This window comes from Ahaetulla prasina, chromosome 1 (assembly GCF_028640845.1).
Source record: "Ahaetulla prasina isolate Xishuangbanna chromosome 1, ASM2864084v1, whole genome shotgun sequence".
Classification (NCBI taxonomy): domain Eukaryota; kingdom Metazoa; phylum Chordata; class Lepidosauria; order Squamata; family Colubridae; genus Ahaetulla; species Ahaetulla prasina.
The window spans coordinates 107319662-107342166 of record NC_080539.1 but is presented as its reverse complement, the minus strand read 5'-3'; the positions used below and the strand labels follow the sequence as shown (position 1 = coordinate 107342166).

At 37.8% G+C, this 22505-nt stretch overlaps 1 protein-coding gene across 2 annotated transcripts in view; it reads right to left on the bottom strand.

The window, feature by feature from the left end:
• Nucleotides 1-6320: 6320 nt before the first annotated feature.
• Nucleotides 6321-22505, bottom strand: part of ARHGAP18 (Rho GTPase activating protein 18) — a 66829-nt gene continuing 50644 nt past the window's right edge. The window contains exons 10-15 of one of the 2 annotated variants that reach the window (XM_058171990.1): nucleotides 18978-19060; nucleotides 17986-18192; nucleotides 16059-16223; nucleotides 12786-12910; nucleotides 10563-10624; nucleotides 6321-8629 (exon numbers count right to left, since the gene is read on the bottom strand). In XM_058171990.1, the coding sequence (XP_058027973.1) occupies nucleotides 8538-8629; nucleotides 10563-10624; nucleotides 12786-12910; nucleotides 16059-16223; nucleotides 17986-18192; nucleotides 18978-19060 (734 nt within the window). In that variant the 3' untranslated portion in view covers nucleotides 6321-8537. The remainder of the gene's footprint in view (nucleotides 8630-10562; nucleotides 10625-12785; nucleotides 12911-16058; nucleotides 16224-17985; nucleotides 18193-18977; nucleotides 19061-22505) is intronic. The other variant, XM_058171980.1, reaches the window with a different exon arrangement.

The window sequence follows — 22505 nt, the reverse complement described above, 5'->3', positions numbered from 1 at the left end:
AATTCTTTTTAATCTGTGTTTTTATTCGTATGTTCCAGTGGTGGGTTTCAAATTTTTTTTACTACCGGTTCTGTGGGTGTGGCTTGGTGGGTGTGGCATGCCTTGGTGGGCATAGCTTGGTGTACGTGGCAGCGGAAGGATACTGTAAAATCTCCATTTCCACCCCACTCCAGGGAAAGGTTACTGCAAAAATCCCCATTTCCTCCCAATCAGCTGGGAATTGGGAGGCAGAGAATAGATGACGGTGGGGCCAGTCAGAATTTTTACTACCGGTTCCCTGAATTACTGAAAATTTCCACTACTGGTTCTCCAGAACTCGTCAGAACCTGCTGAAACCCACCTCTGGTATGTTCCTATTGATTTCTTATGTTGCTGTAAACCACCCAGAGTCATTTAGGTGACATGGGTGGTGTAGACATTTAATAAATAAAGAAAACCAATAGAAAAAAAATCAATTAAACCTTGCCAATTGCATTGATTCTGGCTTCTGTCATCCATTCCTTCTTCAGGATCTAAATTCGGTCTGCAACAGTCTCAGTTCTAGAAAAGATTCCTTGCTAAAGTAAAGGAGTAAATGTTTTAAGACAGTCAAAGAAACCAAGTTAGCCCAAAGAAAGTACTATAAGCAATGAAAACAAAGTCACATGTAACAGAATTCACTAGAAACAGAAAAATCTTCTTAGTGTTAAGATCACTGTGGAGAAAACTGGCAGTGGCATCCAACAAGGTTGAAGTTCTGTCACCAAGGCTTGAGAGTTGACCACAGTATTTTCAATTGCAGCAAAATTTCTCCATTTCATTTTGTTTCTTGGGTTTTGTTGCAGGCTAGTACTATAAGCCCCATTGAAAACAACAGGGCTATCTTCTCGATTGGCATGTCTTGGATTCTGCCGATATCTATCGCCTCACATAATCCTATAAGAAACAAAATTATCTCTGAAAACAGAAGACAAATGAACACTCATGGCCAAGTTAATATTCTCCAAAAACAACCAGCCATATTTACAATGGCAGTGTCAGGGTTCTGACCAATGCCCTAATTAAAACATTAATCAAAAGCTGAGGTTCAAAAGAAATCCAGTTATTTATTAGGAGCATCATGTCGGCACAATCCAAGTGGAGCCAACTCTAACCTCTCTTAATTCACGCCTTGGCTCTGACCCTGTTTCCCGCTCCCTCCAAAGTATGTCATCAGTCACATTCCACAACGAAGCAATTTTGCAGGTTGTAGAAGTCACTGTTTCCGGCCACTGTGGAGCTCTGTGGAGATGGCCTTGACATTTGCCGACTGGAATGTGTTTTGTTTTGACTGAGGTGCAAACTCCTCAATACAGCTGTGAGGCTCTATTTCCCCATCCCCATCCCTACCTATGGCAACGTGAGAGGAGGTTGGGAAGGCTTTGCTAGTTAACAGGCAGTTAGTGAAACAACCTCTGGATTTTGGAACTTAACCTGGAAGTTGCTTAGACCTCCCAAGAAGGTGCTAAAATATGTTCTTTGAATCCAGACTTCCTGAGAGTGGACAATACTGTCAAGCTTTGATTTAAAAAAAATCCATCAAGTAGCTTAGTCTCAGAAGAAAACTGCTCTGAATTTGGGGAAGTGGAGGGTAGCGATCACAACCATCAAACAGTTAGACACGGGTTGTTTATGCTTTTCAAGTATGAAAACCAACGAAAATATGGAAGATTAAAAAAACCAAAAACTGGCTGCCAGCCAAAATTCTTAATTAGCTAGAAGTTCATCAGCATTTCACAGGAAGCTTCTGATCTGTCAACCACAGACGTCTGAGCATGGTTCCAAAAGAGAACGAATCCTGCAGTTTCACACACTAGTCTAATAATTGAGCTGAGCATGGCTCTGCTTCAATCTCTGCCATTTTGCTCATTAATAACATATTATTATTTATGTCCTGTGTACTTTTCCTGACTCCAAAGAGGCTACTCACAGTAGAAATCCTAATGTAGGAAAAGATTTAACCAACCCTTGTTTCCCAGCTTTAAATGAATAGGGGTCTCTCTAGACTGACCTTCTAATATTTTTTTTAAAAAAATCATTACAATCATTACAATTATATCTAATATTTCAGAAGGACCTAGTTCTACTGATTAGGGCCTAGCAAAGCCTTGAAAAGGGATGCTTAGTAATAGGTGGAAACATGGACAAAGCATCTCTTTTTGAATCATTGAAAGTCATATTTTGGTTCATGCAGTTGCTTCAGATACCAGAGATAGTCCTCAACTTACAACCTTTCATGCAAAGTTATGCGGTTGCTGAAAAAAATGACCTACAACCAGTCTCGCATTTATGAGCATTGCAGCATACCTGTGAACACTTGCTCATGATTTGAGTTTATGGCAACTAATAATGACAGTTGCAGTTTCCCAGGGTCATGTGATTGATATTGGCGACCTTCCCAGCCAGCTTCTGACAAGCAGGATTTGCTTAATGGCTGCATATTTTTTTTAACAACTATGATCATTCACTTCAGGGTGGGTTTCAACGTTTTTTTACTACCGGTTCTATGGGTGTGGCTTGGTGGGCATGGCTTGGTGGGTGTGGCAGAGGAAAGGTACTACAAAATCTCCACTCCCTCCCCAACCTTTGCAGGTTACTGCAAAATCCCCATTTCCTCCCGATCAGCTGGGAGGCCTGGGGGCGGGGCCAGCCAGAATTTTTACTACCGGTTCTCCGAAGTACTCAAAATTTCTGCTACCGGTTCTCTAGAACTGGTCAGAACCTGCTGACACCCACCTCCAATTCACTTACTGTCCACAACAAAAAGGCTATAAAATCAGAAATGGTCACTTGATGACTCACTCAATGATCACATCACTTGGTGATGGATGTTCTGATCCCAAATGCGGTTGTAAGCTACCTATACTCCTAGCTGTTTAACTTGTTCCTCCATGCACATCCAGTTTACTTTCAATCCTTGTATGTTCACACTACTATTGTCTATGATAAAGTGGGTTTGCAGATGCCTACAAAACCCAGAATGGAAATGAAAATTAGATTAGGTTCATATGCAAAATCCAAGTAGCTCTACCTTCAACTTTCTGGCTTTAGGAACCCTTCACTTTAGACCTTATAAACCTTACAGGTCCCTAGTACTTGTGAATGTAACTTAAATTTAAAGTAAAACTTTGTTCTCCCAAACTGTTGTTGGGTTGGTTTTTTTTTGTTGCTTTTCAGAACGATTAATTCAGTCTAGCTGACATCAAGAATTATTTTTCTTGCAACTTAGTTTTCAAACCAAATTAAGTTTTATCGCATAATATTGTTGTACTATATTTGGACATTTTCCTCTAAATCAGCTCTTAAATGTTTACTGCTTTTCCTCAATAACCTAGGTAAAATAGCAAATTGATCAGCACAAGTAGGCAGTTATAGACTTAGTTGTAGAAGAAAGAGGTTTTAGAAAAGGAATTTTTTAGATGAAGTGGACCTTCTATGAGATGTAGATAATATAAGGGCAAAGAGGGAGAGAGAAAAAAAACTTATATCAGGCATCATTTTATATATTTTTTGTGTGTCAATATTTTATGCTCACAACCACATTAAAATCTTTTTCCCAATACTTTTGTCTTGCATTTTTACAAACAATTGATGGAAAGCTTCTTTAGCAATTTAATGTCAAGATTTCTAGGTAATCTCTTCAGTTTTGCTTGTTTTGTTATGTTTTTTTTAACCATTTCATAAATTCGTGTTGCTTCTTTTGTAACTTATAACCCAGATGTAGATCAATGCTGCCACCTATGGAAGCTGTACAGAAAAATCCTACAGAAAAAAGGAAAAAAGTACAAAATATCAGGATAAAAGAAAAAAAAGAGTACAACAGAAGAGTTTAGAATCTGGTCAGGTGTTGTTTTTTTAATGAAAATGAAATAATCATTTAGAAGCAGTAGATATAATAAATTTTCCTCCTGTTTTGAGTCAGGGTTAACTTTCTGATGGCTACTTAAATTAGGCCCTGCAGTTTTCTTGGCAACATTTTTTGATTTGCCCTTGCCTCCTTCCTGGTATATGCAGTACAATGCAGGGAGACATGTACACTGGGGAAACAAAACAACCATTTCATAAATGCATGGCACAACATAGGAGAACAAACCCATCAGGACAAGATTCAGCAGTCCATCTGCATTTAAAAGACAAAGGCCACTCTTTTGAAGACATTAAAGTCCACATTTTGGATAGAGGACCACTGGTTTGAAAGAGGGGTCAAAGAGGTCAGCTATGTCAAAGTTGAACAACCCTCTCTCAACAAAGGGGGTGGGGATATGACATCATCTATCTCCAGTCTACTAAATAAACAAATGCATGTTTTCTACTGCAATTCACTCCCTCCCACCCCATCTCTACAGCACAATGTTGAGCCAAGAAGTTTTCAACTAGCAGGGTTCTAGATAGTATAAACCGGCAGTGTCCAAAGTTGGTGACTTTTAAGATTTGTGAACTTCAACCACCAGAAACACCCAGCCAGCCATGGAGTTGAAGTCCACAAGTCTTACATTTGCCAAGGTTGGATACCTCTGGTATATACTGAATCTGCACTACTATTAATCGTCTCATAGTTCCCATCACCAATCTCTTTCCACTTATGACTGTATGACTATAACTTGTTGCTGGCAATCCTTATGATTTATATTGATATATTGACCATCAATTGTGTTGTAAATGTTGTACCTTGATGAACGTATCTTTTCTTTTATGTACACTGAGAGCATATGCACCAAGACAAATTCCTTGTGTGTCCAATCACACTTGGCCAATAAAATTCTATTCTATTCTATTCTATTCTATTCTATTCTATTCTATTCTATTCTATTCTATTCTATTCTATTCTATTCTATTCTATACATTTGAATTGCACACAACTCTTTCTGAAACTGGAACCAGATTATACTATACTACTTTGATGGCACATATAGCTTGGCCCTGGGTGATGAAAACAATATATGTGACAAAACTAGTGCTTGAGTGCTCAAAGGCCCTCAAAGTGTAAAAGAAATTATTTAAAATTGTGGTTTGTGTTTTTAAAAATGCAAAAGTAACACTGACAATAGGTTAAATAGAAGTAACATGCAATGAAGTAGCTTTAAAAAAAGGAATTGTACTGCTTTTTCCAAGTAGAAAAACCAGTAATGGGGTTGATGCAAGATGAACACCACACATTTGAGCGAAATAATGTTTTGTTTTGTTTTTAAATGGAAACAATTTATTTTATACAAAAAATTACTTATCTATAAAGGAATAACCGGCCCTGATACTTTTTGGTGCATACTTCATGTATGTATCTGTGGATCCAGATTATAGTAGAACTAAAAACCAACCTTTGGGCTATAAGAGTTTTTCAAATAGTAGTTAAAATGGCATTAATCCAGCAACCGGGAGCTCTTGAAATATCTGATCTAATGACCACTACAGCTCTTTATATGTAACACCTCTGTTGGGCAACCTGCATTGGCTCCATTTCCTTTCAGGTGCAATTCAAGATGCAGATCAGCATTTTTAAAGTCCTACATGCATAGGGCCAGATTATTTTTGGGACCGCCTTTCTCTAAGGACACCCTACTAGGCCAGGTAGGCTGGGCAGGCTCCTAAATATTGCCTCTGAGGGGAGCTAGGAACATGGCAGCCCCTGCCATGTGGAACAACCGTCCAACGGAAATTCAGCAGGCCTCTCCTCTCCTATCTTCTGTAAAGCATTGAAGACCTGGCTTCGTCTCCAAGTGCTGGGCTAGGAATAGGATGAGGAGATTGCACATCGGAAGCTTGTCTTGGCACCAGGTTTTTGTTTTTAATATGTTTGGTTTTAATAATAGTTTTTATGTTGTTTTTAATTTTTGATTGGGAGATGCCCAGTGCTTGTTATAGGATAGGCAGCTACATAAAAACTTAAATAAATAAATAAGTGAGCTTACTTAAAAACTAGGTACTGCATCTAGGGCCATATTTAATTCATATGTTATTTAATTCAGATCTTTCTTATTTATTAGTTTTATAAATAATTCAAGGTAGTGAATATGGCTCACAGTCCTATTTTCCCACAAACCCCCACCCTCTGAGGCGAGTTGGGCCAAAGTCAGCCAGGGGAAATAGGGAACACATTCCAGTAACATAGCAGCCCCTGGTTTGTTAGCAAGGCCTTCTGCCTATCATGCCACGCCAATCAATTGAGGGAGGATTCTCTTAGGATGGAGTAGAAAGACCACCTAAGAAGCTACTGGATGCTGGCTCTTTAGGTTTTCATATTTCCACTTTATTAATCAAATATTCTCACTCTCCAAAGAAAGAAAGCAAAAAGAGCAAAAGTTTATTGTTGGTTACCATTATGATTCCATTTTTGTCCTTTTTGGCATGTTCACATGACCTTTCCTACTAATTAGATTTACACAGTTGGTGGGAGACTAGATTAAGAGGGAATATCACAATTACCAAATCCCAGTGAAGGATTTCTGGTCAAATTTCTCTGCAATTCATAAACCTTTTATTTGCCGCTGAATAGCAAATGAGATACAACTTTCTCAATTCACAAAGCCCGAGAATGATAAAATCAAGGACCCAACAAATTGGTAAAAATGCTATCATGAGGAACGCAGGCATTAAAAAAAAGTGTATTCTTTTTCATACTTAATAAATTCTCTGGGGAATTATTGTTTTATATTTCTAAAAAAAAGTGTAAAGCTCTGTTGACTTTTGTTTTATGAAGAGCAAAAGACCAAACCTGTATGGTCATGTATTCAACTGTGGCACACTCTCACGTGAGATCCGCTTCTAGCAGGTTAATCATTGCCTGGGATAAACACATGTTGTATGTTTGTTTATAAATCCTCTTAATCTCTTCAATTTAGGGTAGCCATATTTTAAGTTATGTATCATTCAGGCAGCTTCAACTGTCTAGAATGGGTAACAACATATGGAAAGCAATACATAAGTATCAAAATTAGAATTTATAATTCAAAGGCATTAAGGTTAATATTTAACTATCTATTGTGCTTCAATACCCTCCTTCTTAATAAACAAAATTTCTTAGATAAATCACTGTAAATAAATATCCTGGGCTTATATAATATTGACTATGAATCTTTCTAGGACAAGGAGCATGTTTTGTTTTCTAGTCAAAGAGTCACATCTAAAACTTTGAATAACACTTCAAAGTGTACAATAGGAAAATAAATGGCCAAAATGTATATTTACTTGAGTATGAATTTAACTTACATTAAATATAGTCAGTACAATTAGTGCCAATGTACTTAATGATTTTTCATTTCCAATAAACTAAAACTTACAGGTTGGGGAGAGGTTTGGTGAGTGTCTTGGGACCCCATGGCTTTTAGAGACAGCTCTTAGACCACGGGACAAGCACCCATTTTTGTTGACAAATCCATAGTTTTTCAGCCTTTGCAATCTGGCATCCACAAAGTATGTTGGCGTTATAGGTAGTCCTCATTTAGCAACTGCCCCATTTAGTAACCATCAACAGTTATGACAGTAATGAAAAATCCATGCATTTACAACTTTATGACCAATCCATGCATTCATAGATCTATGCAGAAAAAGAAAGCTGAAGTAAGATCGTAATGGTTTCACTCGGTGATCACTTGACTTAACAAGTTGTTGGTTCCAATTGTGGTCGCTAAATGAAGACTACCTATACAAATCCCAGAATTCTTAGATACAAATTAGATCAAGAGTGAAATGAATAGACAGCGCACTAGGAGCATTTAAATATTCTGAGTATTCATTGACAGGTCTAAATTGCAAAGTGTGAATACCTGATCTTTGACTGCATATTGCATCTTATTTTGTCTTATGCTTATTAAACAAACATCAAATGAAACTCATTAGGATTAAAAGATGGTAGATAACTCCTTAGGATTACCTTTGATGTACAGAAAAAAGAAGAGACACGATTTCATGCAATTCTTCATTTTCCTGCCATTTTTATTACTGATCTTGGGAAGTACCACCCAGTAAAGAAAGCTATATCAAATCATTCACATTATGTTCAATAAATATATTCCTGGAGATAACAAGGGAACATTGTTTCAGGTTACCGAGCTAGTATAAACAAACAAATGCCAGTTTAATGTTAATGGTGCATATTACACCACACCACCATCCCCTGTGACAGTAAAGTACAGTTGAAGATGTTCTGAACCAATGAAGAAATACTTTCCTTATACATATTTTTAAATACACGTCTTTATTAAGAAAACTGGTGCTGGCTCTAACAAGAGCAACCTGAAGAAAATAATAATCCAGTGGACCATACCAAAGGCACAGTGGTGTTTATAACAAGAACTGCAGAGTTGGTCCCTTCCAACAAAATCAGTGAGATTGGAAAGCTTCCTGTCCTGTTAATTTTGCTGCAGTAGCTGTCCTTTACTTGAGAGAAGCAGAAGGCGGACTCTGTAGCACGATACTCCTCAGCAGGGTAACTCATCTAAGTCTCAAATGAATTCAACGTCTTTTTATTTTGCTGCATCTGAATATCACAGTGTTGCAGAAAGTCTCTTTACAGATTCAGAACTTCAGCCATTTTTTGATTTTATAATCCATTCGGCATTTGGGTTCAGCTGATATAAGTCCTTCATGAAAGTGTCGTCATCTAGGCATCGTTCACCTGTCACGGAAACGTTATCATATAAACTCTTAAAATACCAAATAAGGGTTTCAAGGAATGATTTTCTTCGAGGAAATTTCACTGAACAGAGTGGAACTTATTTCTGTCAAAGTCATGAAATCAGGCAAGACACCAACATGGACTGTAACTTCAATTTCTCATGCTATATGCAAAACATTTTTATGCAATCATTCCACTTTTAAGGGATGCTTAACTCTGGTTGATATTCCTCCCTGGTTCTGAAATGGAAGCATTTACTGTATTTTTCGGAGTATAAGACGCACCTTTTTCCCCCCAAAAAGAGGGTGAAAATCTGGATGCGTCTTATACTCCGAATGTAGCCATGCCTAGCTTCTCAAATGGAGGTTTCAGGAGCTGAAAAAAAGCATCAGAAACTAAGCTTCAGAAAAGAAGTTCCCAAACAGAGCTTCAGAAAAAAAGCCCCAAACAGAGCTTCAGAGGCTTTTTTTCTGAACCTGTTTCAGAGGCTTTCAGAGGCAGAAAAAAGTTTTTTCTGAAATAGAGTTTCAGAAGTTTCAGAGGCAGAAAAAAACCAAAAAAAAAACAAAAAACCCAAGGCACAGAGCTCACAACCAAGGAATCTGTTGCTAAAATTCACCTCTGGGAACAGCTGACGGGGGTATTCCGGGAGGCCAATCCACCAGCCAATCAGCTTTTTTCTTATTTTCCTCCCCAAAAACTAAGGTGTGTCTTATACTCCGAAAAATGAGATAATTGTTTGCTCTCATCACAAGTTACTTTGCTGTATTTAGAGAATTGCCATAACTACACCAGCCCCTAACCACCTTTGGAAAACAATTGTGCCATGTTCAATATTCCTCAATCAGTAGACTGGGAACCTCCCCTTCGCACTCTATGTATGCTTTTTCCAGATGGTAGCTATGCATAATGGTCCCTGTTTACCCCATTGTCCCTGAGCTAAAACTATTTGCTCATGGAAGCAGATTCTAATCTATAAACATTTCTTCCCTGCTGAATAATACAGTAACTGAAAATAAAATTCAACAAAAGTTATTTTTTTACACAGTGCAATGTTCATACAGGGTCCTTGCTGGGGATAGGTCCTTACAGATACACAAAATCAGCACTTGGTTTGTCAGCTTGTTGTAGTTTCCACTCCCTGGAATCGGCTATTATCATGGGCAAGAATCAAGTTGTGTGATCATATACAGGTAGTTCTCGACTTACAACCATTTGTTTAGTGACCATCTGAAGTTACAACAGCACTAAAAATGTGACTTATGACCATTTTTCACACTTAAGACCTTTGCAGCATCTTCAGGGTCACATGATCAAAAGTCAGCCACTTGGCAACTGACTCAAATTTATGACGGTTGCAGTGTCCCGAGGTCAGATGATCAGCTGTTGTGACCTTCTGACAAGTGAAGTCAATTGGAAAGCCAGATTCACTTAATAACCATGTTCCAACTGCAGCGATTCACTTAACAACTGTAGCAATAAAGGTTGTAAAACGGGGCAAAACTCACTTTACAAATGTTTCACTCAGCAACAGAAATGTTGGGCTTGGTTGTGATCATAAGTCGAGGACTACCTGTACTATTATTTAAGTGTTTAGGTGTCCATCAAGAAAAAGATTTTAGCATGGTTCCTGATAGGTTTAATTTCCATGGAGAGTTGACAGGAAAGCACATAATTTCCTGAATATTAGGTGAGGGGATCCGAACAGTAAAAACAATTTCTTAGTGAAACCAATTGCCCAGTACAAGAATGGATGCCTCTTCCCCAAATATATTGAAGTAGAAGTGAGATAGCAGCATATCAGGAATGCTTTATTTTGAATTCTTGCACAGAGCAAGGTGTCACTTTTGTCTCAACGATTCTAAATCATCTGATAAAGAAAAATAAACCAGCTGTTTTGACCGTCATAACTAAGCAGAGTTAACAGCCTTACCAATGTTTCCTCCAACTTCATGTAAAAACAGCTCTTCTTTCTTCAAACCTTGTACAGCTCCACTGGCAAAATAAAAATTAAGAAAATGATCAGCCATTATCCCGAATAACTTCTGACTGAAAGCTACTAGCGTGCACCAGAAAATGGCCTGCTGGCTCAGAGTTTGCAAGTGCACTAAAATTATTTTTTACCATCTGTTAACTTACTGCAATAACATATCACACTTGAATGATTATGGGAAAAGAAGCTGTTTGCAACCTTGAATTACAAGAGAGGAAAATCAGCTGGAAAAAAAAATCTATACATTCACAAAGAAGTAATCATTCTGCCCTTTAAAAAAAAAAAAATACCCAGGAAATTTTATTGCCACCTTTTGACTGGATATCTTTATTTAACACAAATCCAATTAATTTGTATTCATGGGTTGTTTTTTGTTTTTTTACATACTTCCAGCATTATAGTACATGTTCTGAAATTGTTTTTAGAAATTCAATGGGCAGAACATCTTATATACTTCCAAGTCAGGTAGATCTCACTTAATGACTGCCTTGTTTAATGACCTTTGAAGTTACGTGAAGGGTCCCTGCAGTCACGTGATTCGCAGTCCATGGGTGTCTACAACTGTCATGGGGATTTCCATTTGCATATGTATAAGCCAATTTCCAACAAGCAGACTCAATAGAAATGGCAGCAATAAAACTGCACGTCGCAGTCATATGTCTCACTTAAAGACCCCAGGGGGTTCACTTAATGACCAAGGCCGACGTGAGGTTATATGTCTGTCGTAGGCATATGATGCCTCGCTTAATGACCATGTCACTTAGCCATAGAGTTGCCAGTCCCCGTTGTGATAATTAAGCGAGAACTACCTATAGATCAGGAGTATCTATAGACGCATGCCAGATTCTATGCTAAAGCTAGCTTAGCTGCCTCGTTTCAGAAATGAAGGAGGTCACCCACTTCCATTTTACAAAACCATATTTGCATATTTAAATCTTGGAAAGCAAACTATTATACTCTTGGGAATCTTGTAATATTTCAGGCTATGCATCAGTTTAAAGATCTAAGAGACACTAGAAATGAATACTGTATATTCACGAGAGCAACCTGACACCCTCTGATGAAGTAAGTCTTCCATAAAATAAGGAGCATAGATCAAAAGATCCCACTGGATGTAAAGAAGAGGGAACCAATGTCCTTATCATATTCTCCAGGAGAAAAACAAGAGCGTTATTGGGGATTCCACAGTCCCCTTTAAAAGTGCGAGTGTAATCAGGGCAAGGAGGAAAATCTCCTCCTTCTACAGTGTAATATCTGGATACAAGTGCCTGCATGAACTCATCACAAGTGAAAATTGATCCAAAGTCTGTTTTACATTGGCACAATTATTCTTAAGGGGAAAAATCTCCTTTCTATTTCAGCATTCTCTTTTCATTAATGCTATGTAGAAGAAATACCTCAGCAACATTGGTGCAGTTCTTCAGCTAGGTAACATTTTAAACATAGATTTATTTATTTTATTTCATTTATTTATTTTTGTCACACAGTATATATAAGCATAAGCATGAAATAATTATACAATATATAAACATATTTATGAGCATAAGTATGTAATAACTATATTAATTGGATATAATGAAGGAAAACAATAGGACAGGAATGGTAGGCACATTTGTGCTCTTATGCACGCCCCTTAGGAATGGGGTGAGGTCAATGGTAGATAGTTTTTGGTTGAAGCTTTTGGGATTTTGGGAAGAGACCACAGAGTCAGGTAGTGTATTCTAAGTATTAACAACTCTGTTACTGAAGTCGTATTTTCTGCAATCAAGATTGGAGCGGTTAACATTAAGCTTAAATCTATTGTGTGCTCGTGTATTGTTGCAATTGAAGCTGAAGTAGTCTTTGACAGGAAGGACATTGTAATAGATGATTCTATGAGTTAAACTCAGGTCATGTCGAAGGCGGCGTAATTCTAAATTTTCTAAACCCAATGGATACCTTGATGATTCCTTCCACAGGCAGTGCCAACAGCCCCCTTACTGACAATATGGCTGTTGTTTAAATAAAAACGTTCCTTTTTATTGATTTTTTCCCCTACCTGCAAGGTCAACCATTGATCCTCTGGAAAAAATTCATTACACCTGCTGTGGTAGAATTCAGAATTAACATTTCATAAAATGGCGGGCTTAGTAGACAGAGAGAGAAAGGCAGACAGGCTTGTACCTTTTCTGGCTGAGGAACCTGGCAACGATATCGCCAGCTTTTAGCTCTCCTGTCAGCTGAATTGCCATGGAAACTTTGGAAAGATGAGGTGCTTGAACCCGTATTACTCCCTCTGGAATATCGGCCTGCAAAGCAATAACGAAATTGGAACATAGCACCTTGCAGCTGGCTTTGAGAAGGTTTTTTCCAAATCTGTGCAGACTGAATGCTCAAATCTGGCATTTTGTCCTGTGTAAAGCAGAAGCTATCTTATTTCCTAACCTCCAGTGCAATTTACCGAAATTCAAACAATTTTAAAAATTCTCTTTCAATGGAATATACTTGTTCACAAATAGGATGATGGATTTTTGACCATCAATTTAGAAGCTACATATTAAGAGCCTGCATTTGAGCTAACATATTTATATATGACTCAGATCCTTTTCTGTAATGAAGGCAGGGGAGGGGGGGGTAGGACCCTTCATTTTAGAATCTTACACTCTTAAAAACCAGTTGTGGATCAAGTTTTAATTTTCCAACCAAATGCCATTTTCCCTTCTGATAGAGTATAATAATTCCAAAATATGAAACAGTGTGTGTGATTTCAAATTTCATATTCAGAAAGAGATTATCTTACCATCAAGTATAAAAGAAACCCACTGTGTCATACAGCATTTTATTCAAATGAAGATCTAGGGCATAACTCTAAAGGATCGCACACTACTTTCATCCTGGTTCCACGTGGCCAGAATGTGAAAAGCAAGCATTGGAGGAGGTATTATCTAGGTATTTTAGTGGTTTAAAGATATAGGTAGTCTTTGAGTTTCAACAGTAATTGGGACTGGTTTGTCCTACTCGGAAATTCTGCTAAGGGATTAGTTATAAAGCACAATGTGATTGCTGATGCTAGGCAACAGCAATCCCAGCAGTCCCCGCTGCTGTCATTAATTGAATCCCACAGGTTGTTAGGCGAGGACCCATCCCAATCCAAATCATTCCCTCCCAGCCCCACCCTTTGTAAGATAAGGGACTGCTCACACTTCACAGCTGCCCCACCTGCCTATCTCTCCCCATCTCTGCCCTTTGGTCATATTGCACTCTGCTGCCCCTGCCTGCCCTGCTGGGTCTTCTGCCCTACACTCAGCTCACTCTGACACCCAGCCAGCCCTTGCCACCCTGCACTTGCTTGCCCTGTCATCCTACCGGCACTGCTGACCCCAGGTCAACGTAGCCATCTTTTCCCCACAGCTGAGGTGTGCCAGGCCTGGTCCTGTTTCTCTTCTGTTTGGAGGTGGCACGAGCGGCCTTGGAGAAAAGGCCTGGCACAGCCCCAGCAACTCCCTTCCATAGGGCCAAGCCAGGCGTTCCTCACTGGCATCAGAAGAAATAAGGCAAAGGGCAGCTAGGTGCAGCAGGGCCTGCAGAGCACAGGGTAACGGGGTGAATGGGGCTTTGGTGGCTGGCCATAACACAGGGCTTGAGGTGGCCAAAAGGACAGAAATGGGAGGGGGGGAGATAGGCAGGTAGTGGGGCATTGAAGTGTTCCCAAGGTTGTAAGTGCAGACAGGTTGCCAAGTGCCAAAATTTCGATCACAGAACCACAGAGGCACTGCAGCTGTCGTAACTTTGGAAACTGGGTATAAGTTCCATTTATTCAGTACTGCCATAACGTTGAACAGTCACTGAATGAATGGTTGTAACTTGAGAACTACCTGTATAGGAAAACAGAAATGTTGTTACAAAATAGCAGAGGACAGAAGTCAAAATAGATGACCACACATGGAATTTCAAATTGTCTTTGCATTAAGAGTAAGGAATACAGTAACAGAATCATAAGTTTCGAACAACATAGAAACATGCAAATTTACATTATAACCCAATGTCTTTCTCTTACCTGGATGGGCCAACTTCAGGTTGCTAAGACCCCTGCCTAATATGTTTTAGGAAGGCAAGAGATGAACAAAGGAGAGATGATGCAAAGGGGGTAGGACCAGAACATGCAGATTTGGAGAGTTGGGATTTCTGCTCGATTTTCTCTTAAATTGGGAGAATTTTTGAAACAATTAAGTAAACTTTTCATAATAATTGAAGACCACTGCTGGGGGCCATAAAAGAGCTATGTAAGTGGGGCTATCAGATATCTACTCCTGCTCTCAGGCCACAGAACCAAAAACGACTATTTCCATCACTATGAATGTGGCAAGAAACACTAATTTGTTTTCAATAGAGGGGGGGGGGGAACAAAAAAAAATTTCAGGCCCACGCAATTCTAAACGTATCCACAAGATGGCTCCAATCCACTAAGATTATAAATATTCAGTTAGAAAATGTGAAATAATTTAAAGAAAATCTACATTCAGAAAAATAATAAGCAAATATTTGCCTTGTTTTCTGTTATGCATAATATTAATAGTATGCTGATATTTTAATAGATATCATTATCTAAAGTTATCCAGGTGACAAACAACAAAAATTATATATTCTAGCAACAGTTTTGATTTTTAAAGGATACCAGGCAGCTAAAGAAAGTTAAAGTTTGCTTAGAACATACAATATGTTTGCAGTGACTATATTTTAAGTATTTAATACTGTTTTATTTTGGGACTGTACTAATAACCCTTTACCTAAGATGGCGCCGACGAAGCCTGCCTCGGTGAAATGCTCTCTAATTGTTTCTTTATTTCTAAATTGTGTTGTAAATGTTGTACCTTGATGAACGTATCTTTTCTTTTATGTACACTGAGAGCATATGCACCAAGACAAATTCCTTGTGTGTCCAATCACACTTGGCCAATAAAATTCTATTCTATTCTATTCTATTCTATTCTATTCTATTCTATTCTATTCTATTCTATTCTATTCTTATTCTATTCTATAGTTTAAGCTTTAACCCAAATAGCATGGTTGAGAAATAAAAAGACTTTTTGTGTCCCAGGTAGCTGTATAATTTTTTTCAGCTACAAGCAGATTATACCAACATTCCCCAATTTCAAAACTTCTAAATAGTACTGCAATTGCTCAAAATGTAAGGATTAGTTTCTCTTCTTTGTTCAGATTAGGGTGGCGATTTGAACTCTAAAAATGTAAGGAAGCGCACAGGTATGATTGAGAGACTTCTAGTAGGAGCAACTAGAATTTTAGACAATTATCCTACAATTTACTACAAGCAACTTCTACACTTAAATACATGAGATATTCCAAAGAGATACAACTTTCTTTGTTCTGGAGGCTCTAATCCCTGTGAGTACAGCTTAAGTAGGAACTGTGGGTTTTTGTTACAAGTTGTTTGCTTACATCATTGCCACTCTTTTGATCGCTGTTACTTTTATCTTGCTTCTCATGTTTTTCTCGGTCATATGCCATTTTTTTCAGAAGTTTTCTCATTGCTTTGTCCTTTCGTTCCTTTTTCTGACTTTCAGCATTCTGCTTTCTTACTTGGTTCACAAGAAACGTAGGAATCTAGGCAGACAGACAGCATGTTTTATTGCAACATTACTATTGCTCCCTTAAGACATTAGTAAACATCTGTTGGAAGCTTTCCAATAATAAAACAACTAAAAATGAACAGCAGACGCATTTATGTTCAGTACCAATGAAGTTTCCTTTTTAAAATGAAACATATTATTTCAGATTGGTCTAACAAGTGGCAACTTTAAATCTCAACCAACAAATGCTCTGTCTTGCACACTGGCAAAAAAAATCAAAACATAAAATACAAATTAGATGGGCATGACTTTATAGATGACCCTCACTCTGTCAAAGACCTTGGAGTACTCATTTCTAAAGATCTAAGTACCAGAGCCCATTGCAATAACAATAACAGGCATTAAGAGTTGTTAACCTAATCTTGCGTAGCTTCTTCTCTGGTAATATTGTACTACTAACTAGAGCATAAAAAACATTTGCTAGACCAATTCTTGAATACAGCTCATCTGTCTGGAACCTGCACTGCATATTGGACATAAATACAATCAAGCAAGTCCAGATATATTTCACAAGAAGAGTCCTCCACTCCTCTGCTCTCAATAAAATACCTTTTGCCACCAGACTCCAAATTTTGGGCTTAGACAACTTAGAACTACACCGACTTCAATCTGACCGAAGCATAGTACATAGTACATAAAATTATCTACGACAATGTCCTACCTGTCAATGACTACTTCAGCTTCAATCACAACAATACACGAGCAAATAATAGATACAAAGTAAACCGCTCCAAACTCGATTGCAGAAAATATGACTTCAGTAATAGAGTGGTCAGTGCTGGGAATGCACTACCTGACTGTAGTTTCTTCCCCAACCCCCAACACTTTAAGCTTAAACGGTCTACTGTTGATCTCACCCCATTCCTAAGAGGTCTGTAAGGGGCGTGTACAAGTGCACCTGCGTGCCTATCATCCCTGTCCTAATATTCCTTTTTACTTACTCTTTTCATGTATCCAAAAATTATGTTTAATATCGAATTGCTACACACTCAGTGGAGTGGATATATTCTATATTTAAGTACAAAGAGTTTGCCTTGGGTAGCAAACCATACTCCTCTAGTCAACAGCCTCAGTTCCAGATGCCACAGTATTTCAAACAATTGCACCTGACCTTTCCACAACTCCCAAAAACATTTAAATCTGAACTGCAACTATGCCCATCATGATGAAACTCAATAAAAAAAAATCTCATAAGCAAAAGGATTCAGACCCTGACTGTCTTTTCTCAGACAGCTTTACATTAGTATATTTCTAGAAGGGAAAAATTATTGTTTTCATTAAGAACCATGTATAAAGTATGCTAAATACTTAAGTCTGCTTAATAAGGTTACAGTTCCTTGTGAAAAACAAAACAGTTGACAAAATGGGAAGAACTGTGTGAAGAATGAATAATCAAATTAAAGAACTCAAATGCATAATAAATTATTTTGTAAATGTTTCCAAGGGGAACATGGATTTTGCATTAACTGGATTAAATAAAACTGGATTATTTTCTGGATTGTTGATTAATATGGTCATGAAGAAAACAAACCTGTTTCTAAATTTGGATGGATAGTCATTTCATCTTTATATAAAAGAAAAAGGCATTGTTTTCCTTAAACTCACATATAATTAATACAGCATTTATAGCATTTTAAAAGAAACTGCATTGTCTCCAAGACAGAAAAATTGCGACCCACAGCTCTGGTGATGATTCTTTCATGGTAACACTCACTTTTTAACAAAAGCAAACTTACAGTCCAAAGAAGATTCTGGTATTTAATCATAAAGCGCATGACATTTGCTGTCCCAGCCGCCATAACAAACTCGCTTTGTTCTGTGGGCTTGGCACCCAAACCATGAAACATGAAGAGGTTTGGAGCCATAACCATGGCAACATTCTTTAGGTTCATCTTGTTTTTATCTCGATGATCGATCACTCTTTGAAGAAATTCAAGCAGCACCTGAAAACAAGAGCACCATTTCAAAAATAGCTGTATGAGCAATCTTTGCATTCAACCAGCCTATTTAAAAAAGATGGCTAACTGCATCTATCGAGCGCTTTATGTGCATTTCTTTGGTGATGCAACTATGTGATGCCCAACATCAAAGTCAAGTGTTTAACTATTTTAGTAATATGGCAAAAAGAGGGACTAAAGTAGCTTTTATTCTAGAGAATATACGGGTTAACCAATCACAGCAATTGTCACACTATCAGATTGTCCAATTTTTATTTATGTTGGTCTTGCAACGCCTATGTGCTTGCCAATTATTATGTTGCCCTCGAGAAGCCCTTGGGTGAATTACACAAGAAAAAATAACAATGGCAACTAGAATGCAAGGCCATTTTAATATAACTTCCCCCACCACATCCCACAACTCAATGCAGGAAATACATACTGAAACTATCCTTTTAAGATGTGGTTATCTATCCTCTTATACAAGAGAATGGAAAGAAAAAAAATCACCATCTTTTAAGATAATTGGTTCTATCGTGTCCTTTCTGATTCTTTCTTGTGTAGGCAAAAGATATCAGGTTACTTTCTTTTTTGTTCACTGAACCTCCATATTCCAAACTGAACATCTTAATTTTATTATGTCTCCAAAATCATTTTGATCCCAACTGAGCAACCTGCAGCAGACCTGACTGATCAGAACATGTGATTGTTTTTAATTTAACAAGCAAACTTTTATTCTGGAATTATCAATTACTAATCCTGATACTTAAAAATAAGATCAAGTGCCTAACCTTGAGTGTATCTCTGTTTCCCTCTGGAAGAAGAAGAACCAAAAGATTCAGTGCTTGCAGCTGATGTTTCTTGGTTGGAAGCTCTGCCAAGGAAATGTGCAAGTATATCAATTTTGGAATGATTTTGCATTTTCCTCAATGACATTACTGGACATGAAATTACATAATAAACCTCACTGAAATGCTGTGAAAGATTCAAATTATGACAATGGGTTAACAAAAGCTCCAGATTCATGTTTTTCATGACTCAGCTACCAAGCTATTTATTAGGTCTCAAATAATGGCAGCCTCTTTTAGCTATTTTGTTTCATGGGGCAATGCTTCCTAATATAAAAATATGTGATAAAAGAGAACAACTTCCCAGATGTACCTACCATTTATGCATATGAATTGGAGGGAGATTATGATACTCAGTGAAATACAGTGGTCTTTCCTGTGCAAATTATTACCAAATAAATTGTGATGCTGATCCAGGAATACCAAACTCTGTGCGATTGCTAAAACTATCAGTAGGAGCCAAAAGCAATGTTATTATCAGCAATGTTCAGGATGCTTAAAATTTTCCCCACATATATTTTGCTTAAGATTTTTTATGTACTGTATAACTTAAGGTAGCTTTCAGGACAGAAATTAAGCAAATTTGGAAAATGCCTGTGTGAAATACACACAGTAAATGCCCTTGCCAATTACAGAAAATATCTACATATGCAAACAATGAGGATAACCACAAAATTCTGAAAACTAGTCATGCAAACAGTCAGATATAAATCAACCTTAAACCGTTCTTACTCTTTGCCCTTTTCCACAGTACAGGTATATATATTCTAAGTCTGACAAAATGGTGCAAATCTTTTAGGTGAATGTAAACAAATAACTATGTCTTAATACTAATTACTCAGTGGCTCCTTTTAATTCACTGGAGGAGCTTATATAACAAATGCTGATAAGGCAATAAAAAGATAGAATCTATAGCTGAAACTAACATGTAACTCTAGAAATAAAAAGATCTGCCACACCACTGCTTCCTCATTTGCTAATCATTCTCAACATACTATCAAAATAACCCATGATTTTTCCACAAAGTATAGATTTCAAACCGATTCAGCAATTAGGTATTGTATATAATTTTGTGGATCTGGAATTTGAAGAAAGCATCTTTAGCAAATCTCGTTTTACTCTGAGCTAGCCAACTGCTGAGAGCAGAGAACCTCAGCCAATCAGCATCTTCTTTCAAACTAGCCAACACTATGCTGTCTCTAGAGCTTCCAGTCTTCTGTGAATAATAATTAACTTTTGTTCTCAAAAAACAAGAAAAAAGGAAATATGTTTTTATTAGAAGACAATATACAGTATGTAGCTCAGGATTGAACTGTGTGATCCTCGATGTAACAACCCAAACTCCCAAGAGTGAAACTGAGTAAGAATATTATTTAGATGAGCAAAGACATGAAAATGAAGTAACTAGAAAAAGGAAACACACCAGTGGTGAGTTGCTCCTGCTTCTGTCCAGTTCTATAGAACCGGTAGGAAAAGCAGGAGGCTCCGCCCACCTGCCCCGACAACATAATTGACGAGTTGCGCATGCACAGAAGCGCAAGCACGTGCACTTCCGTTGTGCACCGGGGTAAGTAGAACCCCCTTGAAACAGACCATCTATACAACATCTTCCAACAAAATGGATACTCATGCAACTTCATGAAAAAGGGCTTAACACTACCATACATAAAAAAATCCAAGAAATAACCAACAATTACAACTATACAGCCTCAGTGTAGCAGAACTAACTAAAGTTCTTCAAAACATCTTAAGTAAACCAAAAGACAGAGTAGTCCCAAAAATTAAAAACAGGCATCATCTTCATTCTACAACATACAACGTAAGGACTGTAACAACCACTTTGTAGGTAGAAAGACTAGCTGAGCGTATACAAGAACACTAAGTAGTAATCAGAAGACACAATGAAAAGTCCTTAATTTTACAACATGACAGACTAAACAGTAGCATCTTAGACTAAGCTAAATCCAAAAATGCTAGGAAATGCCTAGAAGCTTGGCATTCAGGCAAATCAGCCATCAACAGACACATAGAAACAAACAATATTTACACAGCATTAAAAAGAGACAATAAAAGAGCTAAGAAGAAAACAAAAACACCAGAACATTTCTCCAGCAATCAACATCCAGATATGCATGGATTAAACACTGAACCATCAAGCAATAAACAATAATCTATTCAAGGAACCAAGGAGAAAACATCAGTCCCACCAACCTTGGCAAGTTACTGCTTATCAACATAGACCAAACTCCCTTCTAGCAGTGAAGATGTTACCTGGTCAGGTAATGAAACGTCTGCAAGCCAATAATCAAGTTCAAAGAGCACTAAAAATTCCACAGTTCTGTTTTTCCCAACCAACACATTCCATGTATATATCCATATTAATTTGTGTGCATTTGTCTAATTGTTTGTATAGAGATGGTTGCAAAGAATGAATAAAAGTATTAATACACTTGGAAGCCTAAAATCCTTCTGTTTGTCATAGTGCCAGATAAACTTTGTAAATGGCATTCTTGCAAACATTATGAAGTGTGTTATCCCACAAAGCCCCAAGAGAGTTGCATGGCAATAAACAGTATGAGAATACCATTTATCCAAAACTGCACTGAATGGCTTTGTCCCTAATTAGGCTGAGGAAATCACTAAATGGAAGGAGAGGCAGAATTCTCTCCAATGAGGAAAAAATACCCACACATACAAGATGAATTCATTGGAATGTGGATTCCAGCTTACTCTGAACCTCTTTCTCCAGAGGGAGAGAAAAACGCAAGCAGATTCCCCATGCTAGTGAGTTAATTGAAGTATCTGGAAAATTGTATCACATTGGTTGTGGACTGTGAACGAGGCTCAGCAATTGACAAGGGTACGTGCAGCCAAGAGAAGAGGTGAAAAGAGCCCGACCTTAACTTTTTCTTAAAAGAATGATAACATGATAGCATTTTCGAAAGGAACCTAAATGGCCTTCTACAGGAAGCGTAAGGAAATCTTAGGACTCCCTAGCTACTGATAACTGCAACAACCCTCAGCAGCCTCAGCCAACATACATTTTGGTAAGAGGTGCTGGGATCTGTAGCTCTGTATTGTTTCCAAGCCTGGTCCTAGACTTTACAATGTAGCACATTTTGTATTGCAATTAAGTATAAGACACTTTGCAAATGCCTCTGACTATTCTGAAAATAATAACTCCTCTATACTAACCAGTAAGGCGTATTAATGAATAGAGGTAAGTCTGCGCATCTGTTTCCACATGTAAGGAGTTTTTGTTTTGTTTTGCTGCTATTTCATGGGACAGTTAATATGTTTTGATTGAAGGACACTCCCTAATCCAGCAGAGGCTCCTTTTAGTAGAATGTGGAGAAAGATAATTTATAATGATCCCTCCTTCTGGAAGCCCCCAACTTTGCCTGATAATCTGCTCTGCAGACCTGGGGGAAATTTGGGATGTGGTATGGGGCTTTTGGAGGAAAAGGAACA